This window comes from Acomys russatus, chromosome 5, assembly GCF_903995435.1.
Source record: "Acomys russatus chromosome 5, mAcoRus1.1, whole genome shotgun sequence".
In the NCBI taxonomy this organism is placed as follows: domain Eukaryota; kingdom Metazoa; phylum Chordata; class Mammalia; order Rodentia; family Muridae; genus Acomys; species Acomys russatus.
Window position 1 is genome coordinate 36,758,203 of NC_067141.1, and position 22,105 is coordinate 36,780,307.

Sequence of the window (22,105 nt, forward strand, 5' to 3'; positions counted from 1 at the left end):
GTAAAATTAGTTATGATTCTAACTGTTTCTTACGGATGAGCTGTTAAAACAATCTCTACCCCTAATTACTTTCTTACTGTCTAGCCTTAAAAGCTTATTTATCTTCTATATATTTCTACATCACGTGTGATGCTGCTGTAGCTTGACTCAGTTATCCAATTTGAACCTCTACACCTGTTGTCCTTTCTTGGGACTTCAGGTACATGTGCTCTGTGCTTAGCATTGGTATTAAAGTGGTCTTCTGACCCATACATTAAACTAGTGTCAGAACAGTTTGCCTGTTCTACTTCTATATTATCCCTATAACTTTTATTGTACTGTACATTCTGATTTCTAATATTACATAAAAATAATTTACATCAAATTATGGCCAACAGATACACCCAGTTTGTCAAAGCATTTGTTCATTTCATTAGTTTATTTGTTTGCATTAAATTCTATGGACCAGGGTGGTAGCCTGTAGCCGTGGATGGCTTTAAACTCCCTGTGTACCATAAGCTGCCTCATACTTATGGCAGCTTCTTGCCTGAAGTTCCAAGTGTTGCAATATAGGCATGAGACAGCATGTTTGGATAGCCAAATACTTATTGTACCTATTATGTGGCAACAAAAGATACAACTGAAAATATAAAAAGTGGATGCTCAAACAGTCAACTCTTAGTGTGCTTTTCCTTTTTTTTTTTTTTTTTGGTTTTTCCAGACAGGGTTTCTCTGTGTAGCCTTGGCCATCCTGGACTCACTTTGTAGACAAGGCTGGCCTCGAACTCACAGCGATCCGCCTGCCTCTGCCTCCTGAGTGTGCTTTTCCAAAATGGTAAACTATAGCAGGGAATAGTATGGAAGTTTTATCATCCAGTTACATTTCAATTCCATAAAAGATTACTTTATATTAAATACCCTGGTCATTATTTATTATGATATAAAATACACAATTATAAGTTTTTTAAAAAAGATTTATTTATTATTTGTACAGTATTCTGCCCACATGTGTGCCTGCAGGCCAGACGAAGGCACCGTATCTCATTATAGATGGTTGTGAGCTACCATGTTGTTGCTGGGAATTGAACGCAAGACCTTTGGAAGATTAGACAGTGCTCTTAACCTCTGAGCCATCTCTCCAGCCCCCCAATTATAAGTCTTAATATATCATTATTTCAATTCTTAAAACATAATATTTATATCAAGATTTTTTACTTTAAGTATTTAAGATTACATTGCAATTCTATCCCCAATTAAAGACATAGATACACAGAAAAGTTTTCTACAGTAATTTTAAAACTTCTATTATAAAACCTTTGAAAAGTAAAAATCATTTCATAGTCTACAAATATAGGAACCAAATTATGCTCCTTTAGACATTTTAAAGCACATGAGCCTGTGAGTATGGTTACAATATGAACACTGCAAACATGTATTAGCTGTACTAACTAGTAAAAGGATAAATATGCAGAAATTAAGATACAATAATTAATTTTTACTTTTGAAAAGATACTTAGGTACCTTAAAAATTAGGCTAGATGAGATATTTAGCAGTGTATACTGGAGGAAGGTTTGATAATTTAAAAACAATGTCTATATTGAATCTGAAACTGAAAATTCTCTAAAACAGCTTAGGGCAAGTATAAAGATAAAGAAAAGAACTCACCGGTAAGATGCTAATGGTATATTGAATTCATTTTCAGGTGAAGCAGTTCCCAATAAAATATCTTCTTCAAAAATAGAAATTGGGATTGAAAAATGATTCTTAATCTGGGAAATAACAAAATATATTTAATATTAATATAAGAAAAGATATTTTAAATTATGTCCATCTCTATACCTTAACATAGAAACTATCAGGTGACATTTAGCTCTGTCATATAAATTAGAAATATACATTCAATTAGTTATCTTTAAAAAATGAAAAGATCCCCTGGATCTGGAGTTATAGAGAGTTGTGAGCTCCCAGGTGGTGATGGAAATTGTACCTGGGTCCTCTAGAAGAACAGCCAGTGCTTTTTACTACTGAGCCGTCTCTCCAGCCCTGGTGACTGGTTCTTCCTCTGTAGCACCAGTTGGTTTTAAATGTGACTGACTGCTCAGCCTTTACATGCCATGTTTGAGTCACCATCCGTGATTCCCCTGTCTTTAAAATTACTATTTCAGATGCCCACAAAATACATGTTTTGTTTTTAATTGGGATGTTACTATATTCCATTATTTGTGAAAATTTCTCTTTTTTCCCTTTTTAAAAAATATTTATTTTATTTATTGCATGTGAGGGCACGAGATTGCATTATAGATGGCTGTGAGCCACCATGTAGTTACTGGGAATTGAACTCAGGACCTCTGGAAGTACAGGCAGTGCTCTTAACCACTGAGCCATCTCTCCAGACCTCTCTTTTTTTTTTTTTTTCTTAATGGGTATGGTGAACATGACATTTTTATGTATGTGTGTAATTATCTGTTTAGGTATATAATCTTAAAAATATTGCTGTGACCTAGAATATGCGAATTTTCATTTTTGTTTAGTTTCTTGTCAAAGTTATTTTATGGATTACCCAATCCACTGTCTCTGAACATTTCTGTTCTCACTGTGTGTGTGTTCATAGTTTGCTGTGTTTGCTGTTGAGCTGCATGCCTTGTTCATAGAAAGCTACAGTTCCCAGTTCATAGGTTTATGTCCTTTCAATAAGATAAAAATGGTAAGGGAAAAATTAACTAACATATATAAAGTAAATGTGTCTTTATTTGCAAGTATAATTGTTCAAATCTACTAGAACAAGCACGAGTCTAATAAAGTGGAAAACTATGTATATTATAATAACTTGTATTCTAAATGGGAGTAATGGATAATAGAAAATAAAAATTAATAATAAAAAGCTCATTTTATTTTTTAAAAAGGAAAATACAATAGTGAAAAGAATTTAGGAAAAAAATAAGGTGAGATGCCATCACTTAAAGCTGGACTCAGAGAGTAATCAAGAGAGTATGGAATTGGCATAAAAATAAACAGATTAATGAAAAAGAGAGAGTTCAGAAATAAACCACCAATATTTAAGGCCAATGAAGACAATCTAAAGGGAAAATATCATCTGGGTACAGCAATTGGATAAACAAATGGAAACTTTAAACCTTAAGCCTCACCTATACAAATATAAAGACTCACCAGAAATGAAAATATGGTACTCTTCACATACTACAACATACTTCTTAGGAACCGTATGCAGCTACATATTTTGGTGAGTGAAAAAGCCAAATTATTAGGTCTATATAAGAACTGTATAACTAATGTACAACGAGCTAAACGGATGTATAGGAATGGAAAGTAGGGAGACAATGAAGTTTTTCAGTAGTAAATATGTTTATTATTCAATGGCTATGAAGGTTTCTTAACTGTATATGTCAAACCTAACCTTTATAGGTATTTATTGTATAGGTCTCAATAAGTCTGTAACTTATTTGACAGTTTTGCTAATAAAAATATCACCATGTTATAAAGACTAAGCAAAATATAGTGAGTATTTTTATAAAATACTAAAATTATTGTATAAAATAGTTCTATAAAAAATTATATTCTACTGCTCATGTCATAGGAGTAGTTGCTGATGAGAGTCTTAACAACAGCTCTGTTTCTGCAACAGTTTGTATTCTTTTAGCAATAATTTAGCTGAATTTTCCTTTTTTCTGAAACGGGTTCACGTACAGCAGGCTGTCATCCAACTGAGTAGACAAGGATGATCCCTCCTGCCTTTAACGCTTAGGTGCTGGGCCACCACATGTGTAGCCGTGGTGCTGGGGATCCACTCAGGGCTTCCTACATGCAAGGCAGGCATTCTACCAACTGAGCAGCATGCCCAGCCCACTGCAAGCAAACACAAGTTCCTTACTTCATACCTGCACTGGTGAGCGGATTGTTACTTTCTTACTTCCTTCAACTGTGTCAATTTGACAAACGATAGATCTTTCGACTCCAGATTCTCTGTGTCTTACAGTGTACAGACGGCGTCCCACTTTTGTTAAAGGGATCTTGTCAGCAGCAGAGTGGTTAGCAGGTGCTAAATTAAATACAGATGCTCCAGAGTTAATTACAATTCACTGTGTAATAATTTTAAATGTATGTTAACTATTAAATGATTGTCTGCTAAATGAAAAAGTCCTTGAAGAAAATCAATATTAAGTAGTTATTTTAAGAAGCCACCTATTTGGATGGTGTACTGGAGAGGAAAATAATGTCCCTGTGTGGTTTGAATGTCTTCCATAGGCTCTGGCATGTGACTACTTGGTTCCAATTGAGTGGAGCTGTTTAGGGAGGATCAGGAGGTGCAGCCTTCTGGAGGAAGTACATCACTGGGGTGGACTTTGAAGTTTCAAAGCCTCGCACCATTCTCAGTTTCTTCTCTGCTTCTTGCTTGCAGTTCAAGATGTGAATGCTCCCCTTGCTATTCAAACCACCTTGCCTGCTGCCTCTACTCTGACATCTAGACTCTAGCCCTCTGGAATCGTAAGGCCAAACAAAGTCTTTCTTCTGTAAGTTGCCTTGGTCATAGTGTTTTATCAGTAATAGAAAAGTAATTAAAATAGTCTTCAACGTATTGGAAAACATATGGTTTTAAAAAAAACAGCCAAGGAACTAAAAATAAATAACTTTACAAAGCGTCAGAAAGAAGATGCATCACTTACTGAGGACAATGAAGAAGAGCTTGCTGCTGAGGCTGGTCATTGCACTGAAGTGATGATCACTGTCCTTAGTTCGTACATAATCCATACTTAAACTCTCTGCATTTTTCAGTTCATATGATTTTGCCATAGGCACATTGAGTACATTAAAAGAATCACTTGGTGAAACAGAGACAGTCAGCCCAAGAGAATTTAAAATCATGAACGGAGCGAGATCTCTCAGGAAGACAGCTGAAGATCCAGTAGCAGCTTCGGTAAATGCCTTGGAGGAAATGAAATGTAGACCAAGTACGTAAGAAACGTAACTAGATATACAATAACTTTACTCATGTAATGGTCAGTGTAAAATATTTCAGTACATAAAGATTCAAATATTTGTGTTTTCTTACCGTGACTAAATTATTTAACATCACAAGGCCACACTTGGATAACGTAATGTTTAGTTGGTCTTTAGAATAAAAACTTATGATAGTTTTATATTCTGGTACTTTGTAGTTTTCTTCTTCACTTTCTGACTCAACAATGGCCTGTTTTGCTTTCTTTTTCATCTAAAATGATAAATTAAAATTAGATATAAAAGAACATAATTTGGGGGGATCCAAGATGGCGGCGAGCAGTGTGGACCGCGTTTGGAGGCTCCAGTGAACAATTCAGGGAATTGCACAGATTTCTGAGCCAGGAACACCGAGGTCCGACCATCACGGCAGCGGGTGTGCTCCATGATTCGGAGGGACCAGGGTGCGGAGGACCTGCGTGCCCCTGCACACGGGAGGAGCGTGGATTTTCTCTGATCGGAGCGGCAGCGGCAGAGGCAGCAGCACCAGCGGCACCAGCAGCGGTGGCTGAGGTTTGCAGCTCATAGCCTTCCGGTGGAGGCGATTGGTGTGGTGGCTGGTGGGAGTTGCTGCGGGAGAGGGGACTCGGGGCAGGATTTGGGTCGCGTGGAGCCTTTGGACCCAGACTGGACTCGGCGGACAGTTCGGCCCCAGAGTCCCGGGTACTGGCCCAGCCCAGCAAGCAATTCTGCCCGAGGCACTAACTCAGCTTCGGCCACAGCTCCCCTGCTGTGGCGCAGGCTTAGTTGAGCGCGCAGCTCCACACTAGGCAGCACCTCAGCTCAGCAGCAGCTCTCCTGCGGTGACACAGTCTGGGCGGAGCACTTGGTTCCACCACAGGCGCTAACTCAGAGCAGCCGCAGTTCTCCTGCTGTGGCACAGGCTTGGCCGAGCACTCAGTTCCACCCTAGGCGCTACCTCAGCTCGGTGGCAGCTCCCCTGCGGTGACACAGTCTGGGCGGAGCACTTGGTTTCACCACAGGCGCTAACTCAGAGCAGCCGCAGTTCTCCTGCTGTGGCGCAGGCTTGGTGACTTGCTCAGTTCCATCCTAGGCAAAACCTCAGCTCAGCGGCAGCTCCCCTGCGGTGACACAGGCTGGGCGGAGCACTTGGTTCCACCACTGGCGCTAACTCAGAGCAGCCGCAGTTCTCCTGCTGCGGAGCAGGCTGAACAGAGCGCTCGGTTCCACCAGCTCTAAGATTCTGGTTGGACACAGTGTGCACTTTGAATCCAGAATTCCTGGCTGAGATTGGTGGTCACTTCGGGCCCTGAGTCAATAACTGACCACAGCACGCACGTTGGGCCAAAAGGCCCTAGCGGAGCTTGGTGCGTAGTCCCAGCCCAAAAATTCTGGCTGGACCCTGTGTGCATTTTGGGCCCAGAATCCCTAGCTGAGCTTGGCAGACGGTTCAGGCCCTGAGAATCTAGCTGAGTTCAGCCCGTGGTTCGGGCCCAGTGTTCCTGGCTGGACTTGGCAGGGAACACAGAAGGCTGTGGATACCTTGGCCTGACCCAACGCTCATTCAGAGACCCAGAACAACTGCAGGATCCACAGCACAGTGGGCTGAAGATCACTGGCTGTGAGAGACCAGAACAACAGGGCTAACCTCCTAACATCCACACCAGTGAAGCTTTGAGCTCCCAGCCTAGGGAAATCGTGAGGAAACAAGTGAATCTATCGTCAGACACCCTCCATCCAACTCTGGAAGCTACCCAACAAAAACAAAGACGGCAAGATGTCTAAAGGACAACGGAAAAGCATATGCAAAAAACCCCAAAACAACATGGCGTCTCCAATTTCCAGCTATCCCAAAGAAAACAACCCAGAGAACTCAAATACAACGGAAATAAAAGAAAATGACCTCAAATCCTTAGTAATGAGGATGATAATGGAGGAAACAAATAAAATTCGTAATCAAATGCAGGAAGACGCAGACAAACAGGTGAGAGACATAAAAGAAGCATATAGAGTGGAACTGGAAAAATTGCAGGAAAATGCAAACAACCAGATGAAAGAAATAAATAAAACGGTTCAAGCTCTGAAGACCTATAAAGAGGCAATGGAAGAAACTCAGGAATATACAAAAAATCAGATGAAAGAAATCAAAAAATCAGTTCAAGATCTGAAAATGAAAATGGATTCAATGATAAACACACAGACAGAAGAAAAACGAGAACGTGAGACCTCAGAGAAGAAGGTGAGCAACACAGACGTGAGCTTTTCTAACAGAATCCAAGAGATGGAAGAACGAATCTCAGGTCTAGAAGATACAATCACAGATATTGAATCAGCCATTAAAGAAAATGCCTAATCTGGAAAACTCCAGACACAAAACATCCAAGAAATTAAGGACACCATGAAAAGAAGAAATCTGAGGATAATAGGCATTGAAGAAAGAGAAGACATCAGACTCCAGGGCCCAGAAACTATTCTCAACAAAATCATAGAAGAAAATTTCCCCAATCTAAAGAAAGAAATGCCTATAAACATACAAGAGGCCTACAGAACACCAAATAGAATTGACCAGAAAAGAAAAACTGTCCGCCACATAATAATCAAAACACAAAACACGCAGAACAAAGAAAAAATATTAAAAGCTGCAAGGGAAAAGGGCCAAATAACATTTAATGGTAAACCTATCAGAATTACACCCGACTTCTCAGCAGAGACCATAAAAGCCAGAAGGGCCTGGACAGAGATCCTGCAAACCCTAAGAGAACACAGATGCCAGGCCAGACTACTTTACCCAGCAAAATTATCAATAACCATTGATGGAGAAAACAAAATATTCCATGACAAAAACAAATTCAAACAGTACCTATCCACAAATCCAGCTTTACAGAAGGTACTACAAGGAAAACTCCATCCCAAAGGGTCAAGCTACAACCAAAACTACTCAGGAAATAGATAACTATTCCATGGCAAAAACACAACTACACAAACCCTCGACTGGAAACAACACCAAAATTAAGACTCTTAACAGTCACTCGTCATTAATATCTCTCAACATTAATGGCCTCAATTCTCCAATAAAAAGACACAGACTAACTGAATGGGTATATAAACAAGATCCAACATTCTTCTGCCTTCAAGAAACACATCTCACCCATAATGAAAGGCATTACCTCAGGGTAAAAGGTTGGAAAAAAATATTCCAAGCAAATGGTCACAAGAAGCAAGCAGGCGTAGCCATTTTAGTATCAAACAAAATAGACTTTCAACCAAAATTAATCAAAAGGGATGAGGAAGGACACTTCATTTCATCAAAGGTAAAGTCACCCAAGATGACATCACAATTCTGAACATCTATGCTACCAATACAAGGGCACCCACATTTGTAAAAGATCTCCTAAAAAAGCTTAAACCACACATTGATCCCCACACAATAATAGTGGGAGACTTCAACACCCCACTCTCGCTGAAGGATAAGTCATTGAAACAGAAACTAAGCCGAGAAATAACATCATTAACCAATGCCATGGGTCAAATGGATCTAACAGATATCTATAGAACCTTTCACCCAAACAAGAAAGAATACACCTTCTTCTCTGCACCCCATGGAACCTTCTCCAAAATTGATCACATCGTAGGTCACAAAGCAAGCCTCAATAGATACAAGAGGATTGAAATAATACCTTGTATCCTATCAGATCACCATGCTCTTAGGCTGCAATTCAACAACATCAAAAATAACAAAAAGCCTACACATACATGGAAACTAAACAACTCTCTGCTAAATGACACCTGGGTCAGGGAAAAAATAAAGAAAGAAATCAAGGAGTTTCTGAAATTCAATGAAAATGAAGAAACAACGTACCCAAATTTGTGGGATACATTGAAAGCAGTGCTAAGAGGAAAATTCATAGCACTAAGTGCCTTTAAAAAGAAATTGGAAACATCGCACATAAGCATCTTAACAACACAACTGGAAGCCCTAGAAAAAAAAGAAGCAGAAACACCCAAGAGGAGTAGACGCCTGGAAATAATCAAACTCAGGGCTGAAATTAACAAATTAGAAACTAAGAAAACAGTCCAAAGAATCAACAAAACCAAAAGCTGGTTCTTTGAGAAAATCAACAAGATAGACAGACCATTAGCCAAACTAACTAAAAGGCAGAGAGACAGTATTGAAATCAACAAAATCAGAAATGAAAAGGGAGACATAACAACAGACACTGAAGAAATTCAAAGAATCATAAGATCCTACTTTGAAGGCATATACGCCACAAAATTTGAAAATCTAAGGGAAATGGACGATTTTCTTGATCAATTTCACTTGCCAAAGTTGAATGAAGAACAGATAAACAAGCTAAATAGTCCCATTTCCCCTACAGAAATAGAAGCAATCATCGATGGTCTCCCAACCAAAAAAAGCCCAGGGCCAGATGGTTTCAGTGCAGAATTCTACCAGACCTTTAAGGGCGAGCTAATATCAATACTCTTCAAGCTACTCCAAAAGATAGAAATGGATGGAAAATTACCAAATTCATTCTATGAGGCCATAGTCTCATTGATACCTAAACCTCACAAAGACTCAACAAAGAAAGAGAATTTCAGACCAATTTCTCTTATGAACATAGATGCAAAAATACTAAATAAAATACTTGCAAAACGAATACAGGAACACATCAAAGATATTATTCATCATGACCAAGTAGGCTTCATTCCAGGCATGCAGGGATGGTTTAATATACGGAAATCCATCAATGTAATCCACCATATAAACAAACTGAAAATAAAAAATCACATGATCATCTCCTTGGATGCAGAGAAAGCATTTGATAAAATTCAACACCCATTCATGTTTAAAGTTTTGGAGAGATCAGGCATACAAGGCACATACCTCAACATAATAAAGGCTATATACAGCAAGCCAATAGCCAAAATCAAAGTAAATGGTGAGATACTCAAGAAATTCCTCTAAAATCGGGAACAAGGCAAGGCTGCCCACTCTCTCCATATCTCTTCAATATAGTACTCAAAGTTCTAGCCAGAGCAATAAGACAACAAAAGGAGATCAAGGGGATCCAAATGGGAAAGGAGGAAGCCAAATTATCCCTATTTGCAGATGATATGATAGTGTACATAAGTGACCCTCAAAATTCCACCAGAGAACTCCTAAAGCTGATAAACACCTTCAGCAAATTGGCTGGATACAAAATTAACTCAAAAAAGTCTGTAGCCTTCCTATACACAAATGACTAGCTTGCAGAGGAAGAAATTAGGAAAACCACACCCTTCACATTAGCCACAAGCAATATAAAATATCTAGGAGTTACCCTAACTAAGCAAGTGAAGGACTTGTATGAAAAAAATTTCAAAACTCTGAAGAAAGAGATTGAAGATGACCTGAGGAGATGGCATGATCTTCCTTGCTCATGGATCGGGAGAATTAACATAGTAAAAATGGCCATCCTACCAAAAGCAATCTACAGATTCAATGCAATCCCTATCAAAATAACTACACAATTTTTTAAAGACATTGAAAGTCAATTCTGAACTTCATATGGAAAAACAAAAAACCCAGAATAGCTAAAACAATCTTGTACAATAAAAGGTGCTCCGGAGGAATCTCCATACCTGATCTCAAACTGTACTATAAAGCAATAGTAATTAAAACAGCATGGTACTGGCACAGCAACAGGCTGGTTGATCAGTGGAATCGAATTGAAGACCCAGATATGAATCCACACACATATGGTCACTTGATTTTTGACAAAGAAGCCAAATCCATTCAATGGAAAAAGGATAGCATCTTCAACAAATGGTGCTGGTCTAACTGGAGGTCTATGTGTAAAAAAATGAAACAGGACCCATATTTGTCACCTTGCACAAAACTCAAATCCAAGTGGATTAAAGACCTCAACATAAAACCAGAGACACTAAGCCACTTAGAGGAAAAAGTGGGAAAGAGCCGGGAACATATTGGCACAGGAGACAACTTCCTGAACAGAACACCAACGGCCCAGGCCTTAATGTCAACCATTAATAAATGGGACCTCATGAGGCTGAGAAGCTTCTGTAAGGCAGGAGACACTGTCAAGAGAACAAAGCGACAGCCTACAGACTGGGAAAAAATCTTCACCAACCCTACATCTGACAAAGGTCTAATATCCAAACTATATAAAGAACTCAAGAAATTAAACACCACCAAACCGAATAACCCAATTGAGAAATGGGGCTTGGAACTAAACAGAGAATTCTCAACAGAGGAGTATCAAATGGCTGAGAAACACTTAAAGAAATGCTCAACCTCCTTAGTCATCAGGGAAATGCAAATCAAAACAACTCTGAGATTCCATCTTACACCCATCAGAATGGCTAAGATCAAAAACTCAAGTGACACCACATGCTGGCGAGGATGTGGGGACAGAGGAACACTCCTTCATTGCTGGTGGGAATGCAAACTAGTACAGCCACTTTGGAAATCTATCTGGTGCTATCTCAGAAAACTGGGAATAGGGCTTCCTCAAGACCCAGCTATTCCACTCCTTGGAATATACCCAGAAGATGCTCCAGCACACAACAAGAAAATTTGCTCAACCACGTTCATAGCAGCCTTATTCATAATAGCCAGAACATGGAAACAGCCTAAGTGTCCCTCAGTAGAAGAGTGGATAAAGAAACTGTGGTACATATACACTATGGAATACTACTCAGCTATTAAAAACAAGGAATTCCCGAAATTTGTGGATAAATGGATTGAGCTAGAAATGATCATAATGAGTGAGTTAACCCAGAAGCAGAAAGAATCAAATGGTATATACTCACTTATATCTGCATACTAGCCCAAGGGACATGTCCCACGAAAGCCTTCACTTACCAGGAAACTGGGACAGAGGGGAAGGCATCCTATTGGGACTCTAAATGAGAGACGCATGGGAGAATAGCAAAATAAAAGGATACAGAGGGTCCTAGAAATCTACAAGTAGAACAATATGATAGGCAGATTTGGGCCCAGGGGTCCCGCTCAAACTAAGGCACCAGCCAAGGACAATACAGGAGGTAAACTTTAAACCCCTTCCCAGATCTAGCCAATGGTCAGAATATTCTCCACAGTTCAGTGGAGAGTGTGATATGGCTTTCTCACGTACTATGGTGCCTCACATTTGACCATGTCTCCTGGAGGGGGAGACCTGGTGGCACTCAGAGGAAGGACAGCAGGCAGCCAAGAAGAGACTTGATACCCTATGAGAATATATAGGGGGAGGTAATCCCCCTCAGGAACAGTCATAGGGGAGGGGAATAATGGGAAAATGGGGGGGGGGAATGAGAGGATACAAGGGATGGGATAAACATTGAGATGTAACAAGAATAAATTAATAAAAAAAAAAAAAAGAAAAAAAAGAACATAATTTGTTTTTAGGAGTAGAACATAACTTATCTGCAAAGTGTAAAAACACCATTAGAAAGAGAGAAAGACGAATTCCATGGTTTATACTGCCCGATGAAATTTTTGGACATGCTAAGTAATGTCACAAACCACAGAGAAGGAAATCCTAATGGAAAATAAATTCTACCCATTCGATAAAAGAGAAGAAAGAAAAACTTTGAAAGTTACTAAGTATATATGGGACCTACAGACAAATCAAAGCATATACTTCACAACAAAGTTGAGAAGGTGAGTTCTGTGCATTGGCCATGGTAACAGGAACAGAACTCGGGACTGACACAGTCACACAAACACAGCAGAACAATGCTGTGCAGTGAGAATTATAAGAGTAAGTATATCTCTGGAATTTAGAGACTCATTGCTGATGTAGTCTAATCTAAAAACTACCAATGAAATTAGTTTATTCAAATCCTTCATCTGATATTACCAAATGAATTAAATTAAATCATTTCAATATAATATGATAGACTGGCCACACTAGACATTTGTTATTTTATCGTACTTTCATTTTCCTCAGTTTTTCAAGACAGGATTTCTATGTGTAGCCAGCCCTCCATCTGTAGACAAAGCTAGTCTGAAATTCAAAGACATTTTACCTCACTTTAAAGCCCTAAAAATTTGCCTAAAAGTTGAGCCCATTATTAGTTGGAAGACATGCTATATTTAGAAAAGTCCTTGCTTCACAAGGACAATTTCACCTACTTAAAGGCAATGATTCTCAGGATTATATAAATCTGTAATATATTTCAAGCAAATGGCATGTAATCTTTAATAGATTGCAGAGAGGAAGAAATAGTAGAGGGAAGAAAGGAAGAGAAAGGTGGGGATGAGCGAAGAAGTGAGAAGGAAAAAAAGAGGAAGGGATGAAGGGAAAGAGGGAAGAAAGGAAAGAAAGGAAAGAAAGAAAGAAAGAAAGAAAGAAAGAAAGAAAGGAGGAAGCCAGTCAGTCAGCCTACTCACAGAACAAAGGAAACTTGGAATTGACCACAACCTAAAAGAAACTGGCCACAGTGTAAGGTAAAGTAAGAATGGGACCTCTGTCAGTGTGCAGGCTGCTGTTTTTACTTTCACTTTAGGAAAGTCTGTTACATTTTTGGTTTCATATGAGGCTGGAGCCATGGCTCAGTGGTTAAAAGCACTTGCTCTTTTGAAGAGGACCTGAGTTTGACTCCTGACACCCACATGGTGGCTCACAATGGTCTGACTCCAGTTCCAGGAGATCTGATGGCCATTTCTATGGACACCTGGGAGGTATATGGTGTACAGACAGTCACGCAGGCAAAACAGCTACTCACAAACCAACAAACAAACAAACGAGTAAGTTAAGTTAAAGTGTATAATGTAGTATAGATAGCCTCAAAAACTTTGGAAAGCTTTTTCTTCTAAACCGTTTTTCAGACTTCAAATATACTCTGATTGAGGCTGTTAATAATGAAGGTACATACGCCGAAACACAGGATATATGGGAAAACTATATTTATCAATTTTGGTACAATCTTTAAGAAAACCACACACACACACATACATACCTTAATCGCAAGATTCCAAGGTTTAAAATCATCAGTTTGATCAATTTCTAATGGTTCCAGTAAAGGTTCCCAAACACCAAACATTTCGTTATAATAGTGAACCTAAAAAGATAATTTTTAGTTTTTTAAATGAAGTATTCTACTATCTAAAATGACTTTCTATTATAACTCTCACCACCATGCGTCCTGAGTGCGCTATTTCTTTTATATAGAAACTATTCTAAATGCCAATCAAGGTTTTCTATACATATTCCTTCCATACTTTCTTTACCTTGCTAATCTTTGGAGACCAAATTTTACCTTTACAATTTAGTACAAAAGAACCCCCTTTTTCCATTTATTTATTTACACATGGGTACGCATTTCAGTCAGAGGACAACTTATAGGAGTCAGTTCTTTTGTTTTCCATCGCATAGGCCCAGGAAATTGAACTCTGGTTGTCAGGCATGGTGGTAAGCACCTTTACCCACTGAACCTTTCTGTGGGCCCGAGGACCCTCTCTAAAGCACCTTTCATTGGTGTCTCTTCTGGACCAAGTAGCAAGTCATGCATTCGTCTATCACATATGACTGACACTTGCAATCTTGCAAATCTATGACCCATGACTAAAATCCCTCCATGGCAGGTACCATATGACTCAAGATACAGTGTGTTGGTGGTACCGTAGTGAGTTTTCCTGCCTTCCACATGATTTCAGTGTTTGAATGTCCTGTATCTCTTGGATAGCACAGATAAAAAAACTTCTACAAAATACATGTAATTCCAAGCACAATTTGAAAATCTACACTGTAGTCATAATCAGTTACAATTCTGTTAGTACAGAATTCTGTATCATTTCATGAAATATTAGAAGCTTTTATATTTTCATCCTAAATTCTTTTCAATAAGTATAAAGTAAAACAATTTTAAATAAGTATCATTAGAGATGATTGCAATTTTTCTGTTTCTGCAGCACTGGTATTAAGATTAATGCTACTTACACATCTGTCATACATGCTACTACTGACCTATATTTCCAACCTCTTGAGTTAGTTTTATAAGAAATATCCATAGAACTAATTTTATAAATTGTGAGGTAAAATATATTTACTGTGTTTTTTTTTTCTCCTTAAAAATCTATTTTTTGTGGAGTTTGTGATTACAGTATGAGGCCTCACACATGCTATGCAACAACTCTACACTTTAAGTATATCCCCAGTAGTGACTCTAATAATTCAAAGAGATTGCCCAGGTATTCATAAACTTAATCTACTCTTTGAAAATTAATTTAGTTTTAGTTTGTAAAAATCAGAATTTTGAATCTAAGCAACTGTCTATTGATATTACACTTAAAAAGATTTTCTTTTTATTTAAATGTACGTATATGTGTTTGTGTGACTATATGTCATGTGTGTGCCTGTGCCCAAAGAGGTCCAAAGGGGGTGTTAGATTTTTCCCAGAGCTGCCAGGGGTAGAGTCGCAGGAGGTTGTGAGCTGCCTGATAATGGTGCTGAGAACCAGACTATGGTGTCTGGAAAAGCAAGAAGCTCCTAATTGCTGGGCTGTGCCACCAGTCCCCAGTGCATCACCTCTGAAGCTTATAAAAATCAGCTGAAATGTATAGTATGGATATGCATTTTGAAAGTAAAAGAAATATATAAGATACATATGTGATGTATGCTATATCACACGTATGATATGTATATAATATATATATATACACATATATAAGATACACAGACACACACACACACATAAAGTATACATAAAAGCAACCACTGAAGGGCATAAATTTGTAACCTTCTAAAGGTTTAAAATCAGTATCATTATTTACAATAAGCTCAATTTAAATAGTGATACAAGACCTTAGATTTTTCTATACGAAGCATTATAAAACCTGAAAAAAAATATATACATGCTTACTTCTAGCTCAAGTTGACAGTGAAGATTTATCAAAGTACTCCAGTTTTTGCTTTCCCCCAAGAAGCGTGACTTTGCCAATAGCATTGGCACTGTTCTATGACCAACTCCAGCCTCGAGAACTATAAAAATAGAATGGATATTCAAGTTCAATGTCTCTCCTCTTGGCATCAGTTCATTTGAGGGAACTACTTTTTCTGTTTCATTTGATTCTTCAAGAAACCACAATTGTAGATTCTTTGTATCCTTCTTGTCCCATAAATGTGCTATAGAAGAAGTATTTTCTTCTGGGATGGTTTCCTTAGTTGTGGAAAGTGCTGAAGTAATAGTTATTATGGTATTTATGATAACTGGTGAAACCTAAATGGAAAAAAACAATTTACAATGGATCACATATATTTGCTGAATGAAATGAATAATTAGAGCTGAACTATAGTGTACTGTAGATAGTAGATACAATTTTCTACTACAAAAATTCTTAGGTAAGTTTGGTAAAATACTTGTATATGTAGTTACTATTAAACCAGTTAAATATGACTGCAATTATATATATTATATAATACATATATAATATATTATATATACTAGATATCAACTATAAAATAGTCATATACCCATAAAATACAGCATTCAGTTTACATTAATATTTTATAAACTTATTAGATATATTTCCAAAACTTTTCATTTTGTGAGCCAGGGGTATAATCTAGGCCCAGTAAATGCTACACAAGTGCTTTACCAATAAGCTCCGTCCTTTTAAAGGTGGTAGTGGAGCTGGTTAGAAAGGGTCTCTCACTTAATTTCTCAGTTTAGGTTAGAGTTCAGTGGTCTGTACTTCAGACAGGCCTAGAATTTAGCTAGGACAGACTTACAATCAAATCAACTTTAAATGTGTAAACTTACCTTTAGCGTAAGAGATTTTACTGATATATCAATCACTTGTGGATCTGTACCTGTCTGAGTAGCCTGATAAAACAAGTCACAAGGCTGTAAAACCTACAAAATAAAAATCATTATTAAACAGATACTTAAGTGTTAAAATATTTCGTCTTAAATTCTTTCTTTATAACTATATAAAAAGTTAATAAATTATTTGCTATAAGAATAAATTATAAATAAACATATTAGCAATAATATTAATATAACAATGCAAAAAGAAGCATTCATCTCTTACACATTTATTTTGAAGAAGTCTAAGAACCTGAGAGTGATATCTGAGACCTGCAGAAATGGTAATCAACGTATTTACCAGTGTTGGATATGAGTATATAAGATGATCATCACTGAACATCAACTGATCTACAGCATTTTTATCTCATTAGACGACTGGCACACACTAATAACGCAGAGGTTTTGCAACCAATCTGCTAGCTTCCAGTGATCTGCGCATTGTGTCAATACTGCTGTTACTTCAGTTCTCAAAGTTACTGTAATTCCCAACATTGGTAAGAACATTTGTCATTTACTCAGGCCTAGAAGAAACAATGTTAAAGCAGGTCTAGGGAGAGCCTGATGTGATAAGGAACTGAAGCCTCCTACCAATAGCTAAACAAATGAGTTCAGATACAGATCCAAGTGATGTTTGAGAAAACTAATACCCTAGATGATAGTTTTACTGTAATCACAGGAGAGATACTAAGCTTGTACTACCCAGCTATTCATATCCTAGGTTCCTGACACAAGGCATCTTCAAGTCTGAATTCCTCCAAGGCAACTGCAGAATTTTCCCTGTATTTATTTTCTGAAGATTCAGTCCCATCAGCTAAATAACACAGCATCCTCATTTTATTTCACTTGTCCTGCTGGTAAGAATATATACCACTTCTTTCCTTCTGAAAATTCACTAGGTAATCTTAGGGTTTTACCTAACGTGTATTAAGTTTAATTAAGCATGGGGAACATTGGTTAAGACTATTCAAAATCCAAGGAGCAATATGGCTGGTATTATCAGTAATATATACATTCTGTGAATGAAAATTTCAAAAGGAGCTGTGTCTGCAGAAGACTGCTGGACTGATTAGAATTCCAGTGCTGTGGAGGGATCAGAATGCTGCAGGTCCTGAGGCTAACTACCTTAACTTGGGCTAGTTCTAGTCCCACAGAACAGCCATTCTCTGTCCACCTTTGTGTTTGAACTAACATCTTGGAACTAATAAAACCTTTTTGGAACCTATTAACATAGCAGACCATTAGCTTCTAGGAAAGCAAAAGGTAAGAATGTCACCAGAAACTTCTTGGGCCTATAGAAAATCTCCCTCATCTTGCAACCACCTCTCTGATGTACTTTAAATATATTTTAAACTGGCCTTGATTTATGACTTTCTTTTTTCAAAACACTAAAGTTTATAAAACTGCTTACATGTTAGAACATGGTATTTGTGATACCCTAAAGCTGTGTTTTCAAGTCCTGGTCACTCAAAAATGGCTCCAGAATAAACTATCTCTTATTCCCTTTTAGCGCTTTGGCGTTTTGTAGAGAATTTTTAATCCAGCAACATGGTTGCTCTGGCAAGGGATTACAACCAAAGATGTGATCTGGCTGAAATGTAGACATACCCTTAGAACAGACCTTTAATTCCAAAGAATAAAAGTAAGCTTAATTTATAGAAAGAAGCAGGCATGTTTGAAAGTGATTTCTAGGCTGACAAAATGATGAACCAGAGATAGATTTAACAAAACGAGTCAGAGACAGGATATGCCGAACTCTCAGGAGAGCAGCACAGAAAAAGAGGCTACTTATGAGGAGTGCAGGGTAGAAGAGAGGCGTACTGTGTAGGAGGTGTAGTATGTATGGCAGTTTTACCTGGACTCTTCACCAAGGAGCAGACAAGAGATTAGAACATATTGCTAGAGTTATTTTGAGGCCAAGCAGAGACATTCAGTCAGAAGTTGAGAGGAGCCAGATTGAATCAATCAGCCTGGAAAGGAGTTTGGACCAGAATAGCTGAGCTGACCCAGCCAGTGACAGTTCAGAGAAGGGTAGAAATGGTGAGTTTACTCAACAGGAGGTCTCAGAGGCTGACACATTCTAGGCTGAAACGGAGGCTGGAAGCTGAGCCTTCAAGGTTCGGCTTTACTGAAGATTAGACTGTATCCCTAGGCCTAGGGATAGCTAGAACAAAGAAATGCTCTGGGCTTAGCCCAAGTCATGCATTTATATTGCTTAGGTGTGGCTCTCATATCATCCCCTCATCTGAGGAAATAAAAATAACATTTATATTTGGCCTCCAACATTTACTCTGTGTGTGTGCGTGTATCAACAATTCCCATGAAACATCACATGACTAAGAAATTTTAGAGGTTTAAGGACATAACGCTGTCATGTTTTTACTGTTAGGGTCCCTAGGCAGTACATGTTATCACATGTCAATTAGTCAAGAAGTGTATACACATGCACTCCAATAACTTAAAAATGCTTAACTATTTGAAAAACGTATGAAGCTTTTACTATACAATGTCATTTATTTTACTTTACTGAAACTTTATCATGCTATTTGTTCCCTAGGAAAATGGGTATGAAAGGCCATTCTTACAGTAAAAGTTAAAACTGCAGGGCCCTAAGAAAAATCATAGGACTATTAGACTCATTAAACAATTCTGGAATTATAAATGAACTAACTTTTTCCTAATCATGAGAGCAGAATTGTAACCATCAGGCTCTTGATAGTCAGGTCTCTCCCAAGGGATATCACCCTCTCAGGAGTTTCTCACTCTAACACAATCCAAGACCAAGTCTCTCCATGGATCTAATTTGATACTTCATTATACATCTCCAGCTGCACCTTCCATTTATTCTAAATGCAAAATCTCAATTATCTTTTACCAACTTAAAGTCCAGAACGAGGCATATGTGTTGATAAGATTCCTGGATGCAATCAGTTATGTGTGACTGTGGGGAAGAACTTTCCTCTAAAGAACTGTAAAACTCAGTATGGGCTATCTGCCTGGCTATAGCAACATACAGGAGGATAGCTACAGGTAGTTCAGCTCAAAGCTAATCTTAAATCAAGCCTAGCAAACAAATTTCTTGATTCAATGTCTAGTCATAGGAGTAACTCTTTGCATCTCTGCTCTACCCTCTACATGACCCTCCATCGCCCTTTACTAAGAGGTAAGGCAAGCCTACTTCCCATTCTGAAGATCAACAAGAGTCTTCCTTCATCTTTGTGCCACTGTCACTGCTTCTAATGAAACAGTCAGGGGTCTTAAAGGCCTGTGTATTCTATGAAGACTCACTCCATTAGTCCAACAGTGACACCCACTCATTTTTTCAAGATAATGTTGAGTAAGGGCAACATTACATGCTTCTAAAAGACATTAACGGATTAAGATGTGCAACACACCCTCAAGGGTTAATGACTGAGAAATTCAGAACAGGAAAATTGATTGATAACACCTATAGGTTGCTAGGTTCTGCAACATTTTTGATAAGTGGATCCTCTTGAGTGGTATCTACCACTTTGAGACATAGGGCAACTGAGCAGCAGATGGAATCTTCCAGCCCAAAAGTACCCTTCCACACTCTAAAATACTCAAGCTCCCCTCCCCACCACACGCACCCCGATACATGTGCAGTCTCCACAGTGCAAAGGGATGGCAGCCCTTTAGCTATTCTGAGTAAAGGACAACTCTGATTTCGGAGAAGCCTGTCAACTTCTTTTACTTCCTTCCCATCACTTCCAACAACAAATTCTAACATTCTCAAAACTTCTTTTTGAATTTTTAGCAAAAGATTGCACAGTCATGCAGTCATTTCTCTACACTGTATCTTTACACGTTGGGGATCCATTTATGATTTTCTGATGTTTTTGCCATTTGGAAAGGCTGAAAATTATCAAAAGCATTAAGTCATGGTTCTGTTTAAATTTTCCCTTCCTCCCTCCTAGTGTTTTGCTGTTCATAGTAAGAAATCGGGAAACTTGGCCATTTCACTAACTATACATACGAGAAATTTGGAACTTGTGACTTTTCTAAGTAACAAAAGAAAAAAAAATTATAAGCTTTCTGTCATCAAGTACATCCTCCCTCAACTTTCCTACCCCATGTTCTGTATATACTGTTCTGTGAGCAGGGGCCATGTTCTGGGTGCTATTGCTACCAAGAGTGTTTTTGCTTTAGGAGTAACCATCATTATCATGTTATTAGGAAGAAGGTGTATCTCTACTGTGCTCTAATTGTAGGAGGTCAGGCATCTTGTTAGCAGCAGACCATTATGTATCCTAATTTTAAAAACTTAAGATCCATACTTGTGTAAAGTCAAATGTATCTGTGATTCATTTATTGACTGTATGTGCATGAAGTAAGAATGTAATGTTAGAATACAGATGTAGTTGACATCACAGTATTTGCAGCAGCCCTCCCTCTGGATTGGTCCACAACTAACCAAAACATTACATGTGTATATTGAAGATTACTGAGAGTCTTTGAAGAGTTTTGAAGACAAAATAGAAATAGGCCTATGGTAGAGTATTTGCCTAGTATTTGAATTTAGTTTCCAACACTGGAAAACCAAATAATATATTGTTGAGAATAAAATTCAAGTATCAAATATATAAAAGCAAATGGCTGAAAGATGGAGTAAGTTTTAAGTAAAAATCCATAATTTGTGGGGAAAAATATGAAAAATCAAAATGATAAAACTGAAACACAATAAACTAACACTATTACAAAGTCTTAAAGGTCAAACAGCATTTCAAATCAACATAGTTAGAACCTCAAAGTAAAATGATATTCCAAAGTGTAAGGATGAAGTTAATATTCCTCTAAATGAAGACCATCTGGAAAAATAAAACAATATTCTTTAACTTCTGCCCTCCATTCAGAAAGAAAGCTATAGTTGTCATGAACAAGACTGGAAAGAAAGGTGGTAATCATTTTCTGTAAAGGCTAACCCCCAAATAACTTGTGATTAAGTAGATTATTTTATAATAAACTCACAGTGGTGACTTTGCCCTTTCTCTTTACTGGAAGAAATGGGCATGCTCTGACTTGAAGATCTTTAATGGCAGCAGTCATTGTACTGTTTTCAGGTTCACCTTTAAAGCAAATTTCACACTGCGTTGTAATGACTAAGGCAGGAGCGTCATTTTTTGTCATGTCAGCCACAAACACAATCTCAGGGTTTTTAATAAGAATATTCACTTCCCACTTTCCTAATTCCTGTACAGGTGCTAAAATAGGAATAAAGATATACATTTTGATTACATATTTTACTTATGAAGAATTTATGAGGAACAGTTAGTTACTTCATTCAACACGAAAAAAGAATTATGCATCCCAAAGGCATTT

The 22,105-nt window shown here is 37.9% G+C and overlaps 1 protein-coding gene across 1 annotated transcript in view; it reads right to left on the reverse strand.

Moving 5' to 3' along the window:
* The window catches only part of Vps13a (vacuolar protein sorting 13 homolog A), a 175,261-nt gene that overhangs the window by 53,224 nt on the left and 99,932 nt on the right, over positions 1–22,105 (reverse strand). Inside the window, exons 40-47 of the mRNA XM_051146210.1 lie at positions 21,755–21,987; positions 16,721–16,813; positions 15,821–16,177; positions 13,919–14,020; positions 5,049–5,207; positions 4,663–4,921; positions 3,877–4,037; positions 1,646–1,749 (exon numbers count right to left, since the gene is read on the reverse strand). Of these exons, the coding sequence (XP_051002167.1) occupies positions 1,646–1,749; positions 3,877–4,037; positions 4,663–4,921; positions 5,049–5,207; positions 13,919–14,020; positions 15,821–16,177; positions 16,721–16,813; positions 21,755–21,987 (1,468 nt within the window). The remainder of the gene's footprint in view (positions 1–1,645; positions 1,750–3,876; positions 4,038–4,662; positions 4,922–5,048; positions 5,208–13,918; positions 14,021–15,820; positions 16,178–16,720; positions 16,814–21,754; positions 21,988–22,105) is intronic.